At 37.9% G+C, this 11,784-nt stretch overlaps 1 protein-coding gene across 5 annotated transcripts; it reads left to right on the top strand.

Moving 5' to 3' along the window:
* The first annotated feature begins 231 nt into the window (after positions 1 to 231).
* Positions 232 to 11,248, top strand: Ire1 (serine/threonine-protein kinase/endoribonuclease Ire1). 5 transcript variants are annotated; one of them, XM_071709837.1, is made up of 20 exons: positions 232 to 252; positions 517 to 1,049; positions 1,318 to 1,438; positions 1,526 to 1,568; positions 1,883 to 2,262; positions 2,411 to 2,615; positions 2,743 to 2,999; positions 3,148 to 3,476; positions 3,620 to 3,777; positions 3,958 to 4,244; positions 4,379 to 4,675; positions 4,764 to 4,936; positions 5,146 to 5,337; positions 6,286 to 7,924; positions 8,325 to 9,103; positions 9,288 to 9,521; positions 9,632 to 9,888; positions 9,991 to 10,202; positions 10,283 to 10,668; positions 10,738 to 11,248. In XM_071709837.1, exons 2-14 carry the CDS (start codon positions 975 to 977, stop codon positions 6,661 to 6,663), a joined length of 2,895 nt encoding a protein of 964 aa, XP_071565938.1. In that variant the 5' UTR covers positions 232 to 252; positions 517 to 974; the 3' UTR covers positions 6,664 to 7,924; positions 8,325 to 9,103; positions 9,288 to 9,521; positions 9,632 to 9,888; positions 9,991 to 10,202; positions 10,283 to 10,668; positions 10,738 to 11,248. The 5 variants fall into 5 exon arrangements, with proteins under 5 accessions (XP_071565938.1, XP_071565937.1, XP_071565936.1 ...); XM_071709836.1 differs by lacking the exon at positions 232 to 252 and adding an exon at positions 253 to 366; XM_071709835.1 differs by lacking the exon at positions 232 to 252 and adding an exon at positions 254 to 370.
* The last annotated feature ends 536 nt before the right edge of the window (positions 11,249 to 11,784 follow it).

The following is an 11,784-nucleotide window of genomic DNA, read 5'->3' on the forward strand; positions in this document are numbered from 1 at the left end:
ATATTGCGTAAGCATAAGAAAATTGATTGGTCCATACACATGTGCATAAGGAAATAGACCAATCAGTTTTCTTATGTTTACGTATTATGCGTTATGCAAAAGTCTGTGTTCCCCGCTTTATTCCTTTATCTTATTCCTTATTTTTCTCATTGTGACTGAGCCTTAACGCGACGCGTGACGCGCTCAGTGGAAACTCAGCGTGTGCAGTGTGTGCACTAGTTCGGCAGTGCAGCAATAAGAAACAGATCTAGGGTCCGTTCCGTTTCACGCATGATGCGCGCATTGTCTATAGTAAACGTTACGTATGCTATAGATAAATGCACGCATATGCGTGAAACGGAACGGACCCCTAGTGTATGTATGTATGTATGTATGTACATATATATATATATATATATATATATATAACATATTATGAGCCACGTGTCCATTATGATAAATTCCATGAATTGTGCGTCGTGTCATTATATACATACGCCTCTGTAACAAACTGATTTTGTCGATCAAATCTTTTAGAGGCTAAGGAGACTCGTGATGCAACGAATGAAATATGTTTGTTATGACGATTATATCGGTATCGCTTCGGTCACATACGTATAATTATCACGATGTTAACAGCGCAAACAAACTGTTTTGACAATCACGTCTGTGATCACGTCTTTTTACAAGACGATGTTGTCCGCGGGACCTTGTGCTCCGTTTTTCACCAAATAAGAATGAAGAGGATGCCAATGTATATATTTGCAGATATTTAAGAATATGATCTTGGTTGCATCTCGGGAAAGGTTTGCGTGGCAATTATGTTAACGACAACAATCTGCAAGAATTACGAGCCATCTTGCTCCAAAGCAACGTAAACTAATGCGTCTTAAGTGTCGTTGGATCGAGCCCAACTTATGCCGGGAGAAATTCTTCCGTATTCGTATATCGGTGTGGTCGATGCTATATAGAGATTCTTCACGATACGAAGGTGGATGACAGTTCGGTCAATGACGCCTGTGATCATTTTGATGATACTCGCATTCGTCGCGGGACAACAAGCGGTAGATGTACGTGATACAACTTGATTCGTTGAAGATTTTTTTTTTAAGAAAAGGTTCTTTCTCGTACGAATGACGGAAATAAAAAAGAAAAAGGACAAATGTAATATTTCTTTTACAATTTAACTTTTACTTTATATCCAAAAACATCATGCACGTTGTGTTTTTTAAAGTGTGATGAGAGAGAGAGAGAGAGAGAAAGAGCTGTTATGTAGGACGCACTCATTCTTGCGATTAAAACTTGACTTGCCTGCAATCATATTTGTTTCATTATTAGAATTTTAACACCGAACTGGTAGCGGAACAAGATGACGCTCTCCTCTTGGTCTCTACGCTTGGAGGATTGCTCGTGGGCGTTGATCAATGGTCCGGAAAAATACGATGGCAGCAAGACGATGGTAACAATTAGCTGGATTATATCAAGAAATTTGTTATTTCACGTTATATCTGTGTACATATTATGTCATATTGTATGTATGTTTTAGAACCTGTAGTCCAAGTGCCTATCAATCTGTCGGGAACTAAAATGTACGTTATTTATTTGTCATATCGACCTATTATGGCTGCGGTCCACTTGACGCTACAAATGCTTCGAAGCATTCCTCTTCTCTTTTCTTTCAATGAAGAAAGAAGGAGAAGAAGAACGCTCCAAAGCATTTGTAGCGTCAAGTGGACCGCAGCTTAAGTCATACATATGGATATATTTACAATATATGATCGTCAGTAGATAATAAATGTGTAAAATTATGATTATTCACAATGTGTTTTGTGGTATTTTTCAATAATACGAAGGGGTTAAGCAAAACATTCTGCCATTTTATTAAAATGCTTTCGATTTCCAGGCCTATGTTTCTACCGGATCCCAGAGATGGTTCGCTCTATCTCTTTGGCAGAGAAACGGAGGCATTGAAAAAGCTACCGTTTACCATTCCTCAGTTAGTCGCCAGGAGCCCATGTAGAAGCAGCGACGGTATATTGTACACTGGCAGAAAAATTGACACTTGGTTTAGTATTGACCCGATGACCGGTGAAAGGGAACAGTTTTTAAGTTTTCATAAAGTGAAGGATACGTGCCCTTTAGAAATGCAGAATACTATCTTTGTCGGTCGTACGGAATATAATATTATCATGGTAGACAGCAAGCATAAGGACAGAAAGTGGAATGTAACATTCTATGATTATTCCGCTATGCAAATGAAATCTGACGTGATGGAAGATTACGGTATGTTATTTATTCTCATAAGATGCGTGGACACATTTTGGAGGCTGCTTAATCATTATTTATGAAATATTAAATTTATACAATATATATTGTACATTTATTATATTACATCTCGTATAGCGTAAGAGGAAACTCGATGTGATTCCAGATTTGGTACATTTCACCACAAGTTCAACAGGTCGTGTAGTGACTCTGGACAGATTAGGTAGGATTCTTTGGAAATTGGATTTGAAAAGCCCAGTGATAGCCATGTATACCGTAACGAAAAATGGGCTGCTGATGGTTCCTTTCACAAGTATCGCCGATCCGTTGTTGGAGAAATTCGCGACAAAGCCGACCGACGTTCAATGGTTGTAAGTTAGATGAAACGTTTAAGAGGAGAAAGATTTTTCGTCACGAAAGAGATGTTGACAGAGAGGTAGACGTTCGCAAATTTCAAGTAACGTATAATAGTTTTAACGATTAATTTTTGTTCTTCAGTCCAACTTTGTACGTTGGACAGCATCAGTACGGTCTCTACGCGTTGCCATCACTCGTTGATTTGGACGATTTGGACACGGCAACTATATCGAGCAATATAGGACAATTGTTGCTGGAAGGGCCATTGGTCACGTCGCATCCTCATACGGACGATAATAATGTACCATTGCCAGGGGATCACGTTTTCATTTCCAATATTGACGTAACCAACGACGGTTATCAAAGCATCAAGCGTACCGAAAATGCCATTATGTTAGGTAATGTGCACAAATTACAGTTATATATATATATATATATATATATATATATCGTTTGTACGTACGTACGTACGTACATTGTATACATAATACATGTACATTATTGTTGCACATTTTATACCCTTTGTAACTTTTGTAATTTATTTAGGCCATTACAAGGTACCCGCGGAATACAAACCGCAAAATCAGCTCCTTCAAATAACTGGACGATCTGACCCGATAATCTTGGAGACTTCGACGTTGAATGTCACCGGGACCAAGTTATCTGTCGCCGTGCAGACGAATATGTCAAACGAAAACAATCGGAGTTGGCAGAGAATTATATTAAACACTTACAGCACGAGCAAAACGTGGCTCAATCGACAGGAAAACATAGATATGAAACTGATCGTGATCCCAGTTACATTGACAATTTGCACGATTGTAATTTGGTATCTGTATAAGCAACGTAAGAACCAACTCCAACACGTGTCGCAGGTGAGACATTTTTTAAAATATTGACTTACACCACTATGGCTTTTATCCCTCCAATTATAGGGTTGGAAAAGAGTAACGATAGGATCCAGTTATTATATTCGAGTCAAATTGAATTGACAAAGTTAAATTGATTGTGTGTTAAGGGTTCACGCGAGAGCAGTCGTACGAATTATTCTGGTAAATCGGGAACCTCGGTTGTTATGCCAGAAGAGATCGGGGACGGCTTGGTTAAAGTGGGAAAAATTACGTTCGACACAGGAGAGGTTCTTGGCAAAGGATGCGAAGGAACATTTGTGTACAAGTATGTAATACATTTTTAATAAATAACGCTTACAGAGATTGCTGTTGTATAGGTATAATGCATATGTGTGTCAGTCGAAGAATACACATATACTCATCTAAAGATATCGACACCTTTAAATTTTAGTTTCATTTATCCGAAAAGAATGTCTTTATCCGTTGGTGCTTTCTTCTTGTACAGAGGTGAATTTGACGGTCGTGCTGTAGCTGTGAAGCGGTTGTTGCCGGACTGCTTTACGTTCGCGGATCGGGAGGTAGCCCTCTTGAGAGAATCGGACGCACACGTGAACGTAGTCAGATACTTTTGTACCGAACAGGATCGTATGTTCAGATACATCGCCTTGGAGTTGGCGGAAGCCACTTTGCAGGATTACGTGGCGGGCAAATACGATTGGGGAAAGATATCGATGAAAAATATTCTGCATCAGGCCACATCTGGATTAGCGCATCTTCATTTCCTGAATATCGGTGAGGCAAAGTAACTTGGAAACGTGCCTGCAATCTGATGTGTTTACTTTTATATAATAATGGATTTCTCCATGCGTCTTCCTGGAAAGAGTTAATTTATCGAAACTTTATCTTCAAATCTTTGCGTATGTTAGTTCACAGGGACATAAAGCCTCACAATGTCTTGCTCTCTGTTCCTGGACCTCGCGGGGAGGTACGCGCCATGATATCGGATTTTGGATTGTGTAAAAAACTTCAACTCGGCCGCGTATCATTTTCACGAAGATCCGGTGTCACTGGAACCGATGGCTGGATCGCGCCAGAGATGTTGAATGGAGAAAGGACGACGTGCGCGGTCGACATTTTCTCGCTCGGTTGCGTTTTTTATTATGTTCTTTCCGGTGGCAAGCATCCTTTCGGTGATCCGCTACGAAGACAAGCTAATATTCTCTGTAAGTAAGCAGTAGTTGAAGTAAAATTTCCAACCGTTGAATAAAGAGTTTATAATCGTCACTTGGTCGGGTTCTATTTATGCCGTAGGTGGCGAGAGCAATCTGACAGCGCTCGAAAAAGTGTCTTCGAGTGACAGAGAATTAGCGTTGTTGCTTATAAAGGCGATGATATGCAGCAATCCTGCCGGGAGGCCGCCAGCTTTGGCAGTTTGTAATTACCCAATCTTTTGGAATTCAGCAGAGATTCTGGGTTTCTTTCAGGTATAGAATAAAATTTAGTATTTTTTAAATCCATCTCTTATTTGCACTTGATGGAAAAAAAAAGAAAAAGGAAATGCAGTTCGATATACATTTTCATTGTTGTAACTTGTAAATTTAAAAAGGTTTTGCGACAATCACTTTGGATTGGATCATGACTAATCAGAGACATGTAAATCTTTTCTTCGTTTTGTCACTGTTGTGTAATTTAGGATATCAGTGATCGGGTGGAAAGGGATCAGTCCAACAGTCCGGCTTTAATAGCATTGGAAACTCACGGCAAGCGCGTAACAGGGGACGATTGGAGATTGTATATAGATCTCGAAGTTGCAGCAGATTTGCGCAAGTACAGAAGTTACCGAGGCGAGAGCGTAAGAGACCTACTCAGGGCTTTACGGAACAAGGTAATAAGTGTGAAGCGCAGGTATAGATAGACAAGCAAGGCTGAAATGTTACGTTTTATTGCATATCAATTATATTAATATTTTCCGTTTTTTCTCCCTTTTCAACTCTAAATTCGTTGAAACTGATACATCATATGCAGGGTGACTGAATCAAAATGTTGGTAAAAAAAATTTCATTATTACGAACGCGCCAATGCAAAGCTGCAAAGGCAAATAAAAAATAGTCTCAAAAATACCCGTTTTTAGCGTTACCCAGAATTACGACGAGAATGTAGCAGGATAGTGATTCTGTTTCCTTTTTTATATTTTTGTATATTTAAAAAAATTGTTTTAAAATTTTAAATTTATTATTTATTTATAACATGCCTTTTTAAGAAATGGATTTTTATATTTTTTTTATATCGTTAAGTGCATTAATATATTTTATCTTATATTTTAATAATACATTTTGTAAAAATGAGATAAAAAGGCTATTTCAAAAGTACGTTTTCTAGCCTCTGCGAATATTTCTACGATATTTTTGTAATCGAGGTTATTGGCCAGATCATTCTCGATTAATAGGATTGTTAAATCGGATAATTGCGTTTGCGATTATCATTGTATACTTGTGAAATAATTATTGATTAATTTTAATTTTGAAAAAGTTGCTTCACCAGCTGCCACAGATATTATATTGGAATAATTAATAATATTCAAAACGCTTCTGTTGAAATTGGGAACTATTTCCAAAAAGCCATTTTAAATTAATTTATTTAAAAAATATCAATTGGGGAATTGCAAAGTGTTTCGTCATATATCTGAAAACATTTTATATAGATTTATCTCATCGAACAGTTCAATAGCATTTCATATCAGAATTGTTTTCTTGTTATAAAGTTTTGCATTGATTTAAAGCAACATTGCTTATCGCGATTTATGATTAATGTTGGTATATCGATGTGCTTTTAGAAGCATCACTACAGAGAATTGAGTCCGAAGGCACAGGAGAGTCTTGGCGAGATTCCTAACGAATTCACAGAATATTGGATGTCGAGATTTCCATGCTTATTGTGCCATGTGTGGTGCGCGATGCAGAACTTTCGACACGAATCGAGCCTAAAACAGTACTACCATACAAATTATACTTTTGCGAATGGTTATGAGGGGCAACAAGCAATCACACGGGTGGATCAAATTAATAATACGTTATCGACGTCGACCAGGATGAGAAAAACGGATAGTGTCGATTGGAGCCCCAATCGAACAAGATACCGTGGCCAGAGAAGAAAACAAGAAAAGAAAAAACAGGAGGAGCCATCAACGTGGTTATTACATCCGCCGAATTGAACTGTCTCGGAATTACTACAAACTAAGCAAAGAAATGATGAAAAGTGCGGCTGTAGGCGTGTATTTACGTGTATAAATTAAATTTCCGTTTAGTTGGAGTCATGATTCCATAAAACCAACACAATCAAGATTACAGTTTCGTTTTTAATTAAAGAAGCGAACTAAAATCAGTTAAATTACAAGCCTTTTTATACATTAGCGTACTCGAGACAGTTTATACACGTATATATTTTTGGTAATTCTTCAGTTTAGCTACCCCAGCACAGAAATCGATGAAATTAGGCTTATTCGACGCGTTTTTGTACAAAACGACCGAAATTGGCAGAAAAAAGCGTCGTTCTGCCCCGCGACGCGAGATATTAAACGTTCAAGTTGACAGGAATTAGATTATGATCAGGGCCTACAAACTCCCATGTATTTCGCATGACTGTGGGCCGATATCACAGTCTCCGATTAACGTGATTCTCTGATTAAACTCACTCTCCATCTCTTTCTAACTGTCCCCCTAGAAAGAGACGAAAAGACAGTTAGAAAGAGATGCAGAGTGAGTTTAATCGGAGGATCACGTTAATCGGAGACTGTGATATCGGCCCTGTAGGGAGTAGGGAGCAGCATCTCTGCCTCCCTTTTCCTACCTTTTCCCTATTGGCTGGCTCTCTCGCCAGCCCGAGGAGTTACGAGGTTGGTAGAACTGTGCTGAAAAGACTGGCAACTGGCAAGTACATACTCCGCCGAGCTGTTCGAGTGACATCGACCTCCCGTAACTTAGCCGGTCAACTTCGACTTTATTAATTTTTTTTTTTTTTAATCGTTTGTTGGTCGTTTGTTGGTGATTGTTGGCCTAATTACAACGTTTGTTGGTTCTTAATTGTTTTTTAAATTAAAAAAGAAAAATTAGCCTTAAGTTAGCCGGAAAAATTTTATTTTTAATTTAAAAAAAGCCTAATCGATGCGTAATTGTTTGCTGATGATTGTTGGTCTAATTTTAGCGTTTGTTGGTTTATTATTAGTCTTAAAAACGAAAAAAAACGAAAAATTATCTCACATTAAAGTAATCGAAGATTGGTTTATTTGCCTACGACTTAAGGTTTATTTCTATCAATTTAAGGCTAACATCTGTAAAACTGGCTATGAATACGGGCCTTAACATCGGCAGAAAATCATTCGTATGTATTTAGCCGGAAATGAACGTCTTTTTAAAGAATCTCTATATGAAATCGTTTGTATTTCGTATGAAGACTTTTGAAGTGCAATTGAAAAGGTTTGTGAGTCATTCGTTTAATTGTAATTAATTATTTATTTTTACACCATGCATTTAGCCGAAATAGATAAATTAATAAAAGTTTTTATATGGAATCGTTTGTATTTTGTATGAAGAGTTATGAAGTGTGATTAAAAAGGTTTGTGAGTCACCCAGATAATTTTAATTAAATATTTATAAACTCGGTAATTATATATAGCCGAAATATAGATTTTTAGTTATTCATGTTAAAAGAAGAAGGCGCTAGTGTTCCCGAAGGTCCGTCTGCAGTCAGAATTAATATAAACGTTTTAAAAATTATTTTATACTGAAATAAATAAATATACAGGCTATAATAAGCCTGTAGCTATAAGCGATAGTTGCTAATTAAGTTTGTCACTCATATATTTCCATCTTGCAGAGGACCTCCGTAACGAGATCAAAGATGTACCAGTTGTGCAGGGTGAAGAGGTTATCTCAAACGCCCTGCCATAGCCCAAGAGCGACTCAAATGTCATTACCGCTGAGAAGTACTTCTTGCCATTTGAGTTAGCATGTCAGAGCAAGTCACCGCGGATTGTGATGACACAGCACTGCACTGCCTGCAGAAGTTAATCGCATATGGCCATCTCACTGGCAATGTGCCTGATTCAACGGAGCCTAACAAGCTGCTGATTGTGCGCATTGTCGAGACAATTTGCGGTTGCTTCACCGGTCTACAGACCGATGAGGGTGTGCAACTGCAGATTATTAAAGCTTTGCTGACTGTAATGACAAGCCAGCATGTGGAGATACACGAGGGTACGGTATTGTTAACAATTCGTACTGTTTACAACGTTTACTTGGCATCGCGCAACCTGATGAATCAAACAACAGCCCATGCGACTCTCACGCAGATGATCAACGTGTTCTTCGCGCGAATGGAGACTCAGGCGGAGGAAGAGAATGTGAGGCTTGATGGGGAACATCAGCAGAAGGGTTCTGTCATAGCAAACGGCAAAACTGAAGCCAAGCTAAGTCCAGAGAATGCTCCTGGTAAATTAAAATTGTCATTGAGAAATCGTAGAGGTAAAGCAATCCGCGTGACGGACGACAGATGTTTCGATCGAGAAGCTGGTGGCGACGGCGTCGATGTGTGCAGGCACAGATTACGCAAGATTATGTTGGAAGATGTAACATCATCCGGTAATGTCGCGGGCGGTAAGATATTAATAAATAACTATTAACAATTATCGTATATTATTTTGTTACAATATAAACGGTTTCTGTTTTAATAGTTCTGTAGAATCGAATCGAAGATAAATCGGAAAGTAATGCTAAAAAAAAGGAAAAGTTTTCCTGCAAGTTTTAGACAGTAATAAATTGTTCTTTTGATTAATTTCAGATACTACCGATGATATATTAGCGAAATACAGAAGAAAGCCAAGCGCAGCTAGCGATACAGCCTCGGTCGAAAGCAATCAGTCCCGTACAAAAGAGGTGGAAGACGAAAGACTTTCAATCGATCCGAATAATGTAGAACTCTCTTATGCTTTTGCGGATGCTAAAAGAAAATTACGTATAGTACTTAGTACTTAGCACTGCTGACCTTCAACACATTCCATGGAATACTTCAGAGGTATTTATTGTATTATTTTTTAATCATGGCGTACAAAACAAAGTGTGATTTTTTTATGGATTACTTAATTACTTAATGTTCAAATATTGGCATATAAAATTTTATTACAGAGACATTGTTGGTCGCAGAAAGAAAACGAACTGGTTGCGTTTTTACAACTACAATTGGCAGAAGCTATAAACCTGCAGGATAGGGCATTAATAGCTCATCTTCATGAAACTTTACGTTGCGTGCGTCTATTTAATGACAATGGATGTAGAAAGCTCTTCAAATCACTTCGAGAGGATTATCAAAAACGATCTCCTTATATCGCATATTTAATCAGATGTCGTCAAGGATTGCTGTCGACATTAGCTCACTTAGATAGGTACTGTTTATATATAAATATCATCTTTGTATGTAATGTATAAGTAAATGTAAAATATGTTTAAATGTAAGATGTTAATCGTTTAATAATAATATTTTCCAGATTATGCGTGCGAGTTAAGTGCGATCAGGATGCTATCAATAATCATCTTGTATCCGTTTGTGTGAGGGTATTTTTGGAAAAAAAGGAGGCTTTCCTCCTGCGTTTCTGCGAAGAGTTTAAAAAGCTTACGCTAGCTGACGAGAAACAGGATCTCGTGGATAATTTTCTAGGAAAGGTCCACGCGGAAATGGACAACGATCCGATCTGGCAATGTACATGAATATAATTATTTATCTCGCAATTGATCTTAGCGGAGTGCTCAGAGACGTCTGAACTTACTTCTTACTTTCAGCGGCGAGCGCCAACCAGTTAGATTTGGCGAGAGTTGTGGTGGAAAGAACCGTCATGGCACGGGTATACCACAATGCGCTCTATCTAAATGAAGATGGAGATGTATATAGGGACCAGCTTCTTCAGGATCACATAAAAAAGTTGGCGAAAGTCGTAACTCCAAATCACAAGGACCTACGCATTCCAAATGTTTATCATTACGAATGTTCCTGGTCATGGGCGCAGGCTGAATTGGCTGTGATATCGGCGTATAAGACTCCTAGGGATAAGTTGCAGTGTGTATTTCGTTGCGCGACTACCATCATGAATCTCCTCTCCATGGCGTCGGAAAGAGGCATACCTGCTGCCGACGATCTGACTCCCGTGCTGGTCTATGTCATAATCAAGGTATGCGATTGAAAAGAGAATATGTGATTTTAGCAAGAAGAGTGATTGTTAACGTGTGCTTAATTTCAGACTAATCCGCCGTCGTTGTATCGACTGTTCAATATGTAGACAGCTTTTACGGGAATCGATTGGAGGGAGAGGAACAATATTGGTGGACGCAGTTCTGCGCCGCGATCGAGTTTATTAAGACAATGGATTAACAGTTTCTCAAGAGTATCACGATAAATAAGATTAGATTCGATGCTGGTGATAATGTAGAAATGTATCATAATCATAATTTGACGATTTCATAAAGAAGAAGACCAATATCTTGTGTAAAGCTAGCTGAACAGTTTTATGCTTCCAGTATCTTGATTAAAATTCTTAAATAGCCTCTTAAATAGTCTGTTAGTTCTTTCGCACGTTATTATGTAACATTAGCAAAGACTGAATATACGTAAAGTGTGGCTTTATTTTTATTTGTAACTCTATTGTACAATTTCGCAGGACATCGAAAAAAAAGAAACGTTTAGATATTCTATAATTTATGTGTAAACAATACAGAACTTATAGAGAATTGATAACCATTTAGCAGGATAAACTGTCTTGACGTACTCTTTCTACATGCGCACCTTCCCCAAGAGCCGAGACTCGAACCAGATCCTTGAAAAATATCGCCACTTTCGTAGAGCTTTTGTACAGTTTTACTCTAGGATTATGTATCAGGAATATCGCGAGAGAAAGAAAGACTTCGGAGATTTTTATCCGAATCGATCGACATAAAGAGAGCAGAGCATAGTAAAGAAGCTATAGCTTTCGAGAATTTGAACGCATAATACTTGTTAATACTATGAGCGAATTAGTTTACGTCACTCTGTCAAGCTTTAATATTAAATTACTAATAATATATCGATATCAGTAGTTTAATAATAATACATTTAAAAGCGTTCAATTTAAAAGCAGGGCAATCCTAATAAACGACTGTAAAAAAAATTCAAGATGGAACGCAATTAGCAACTATCGCTTATAGCTATACAGGCTTATAGCCTGTATATTTATTTATTTCAGTATAAAATAATTTTTAAAACGTTTATATTAATTCTGACTGCAGACGGACCTTCGGGAACACTAGCGCCT

This window comes from Temnothorax nylanderi, unplaced genomic scaffold (assembly GCF_030848795.1).
Source record: "Temnothorax nylanderi isolate EJ_2023f unplaced genomic scaffold, tnyl_v1.0 TNYL_tig0081_pilon, whole genome shotgun sequence".
Lineage (NCBI taxonomy): Eukaryota > Metazoa > Arthropoda > Insecta > Hymenoptera > Formicidae > Temnothorax > Temnothorax nylanderi.

Excerpts from the sequence above, each read along its gene's own strand:
- Ire1 (XM_071709837.1), top strand. The coding sequence starts at position 975 with ATGACAGTTCGGTCAATGACGCCTGTGATCATTTTGATGATACTCGCA. Across the intron at positions 2,263-2,410 it reads TGACGTGATGGAAGATTACG|ATTTGGTACATTTCACCACA; the intron begins GTATGTTATTTA and ends ATGTGATTCCAG. Across the intron at positions 2,616-2,742 it reads CCGACCGACGTTCAATGGTT|TCCAACTTTGTACGTTGGAC; the intron begins GTAAGTTAGATG and ends TTTGTTCTTCAG.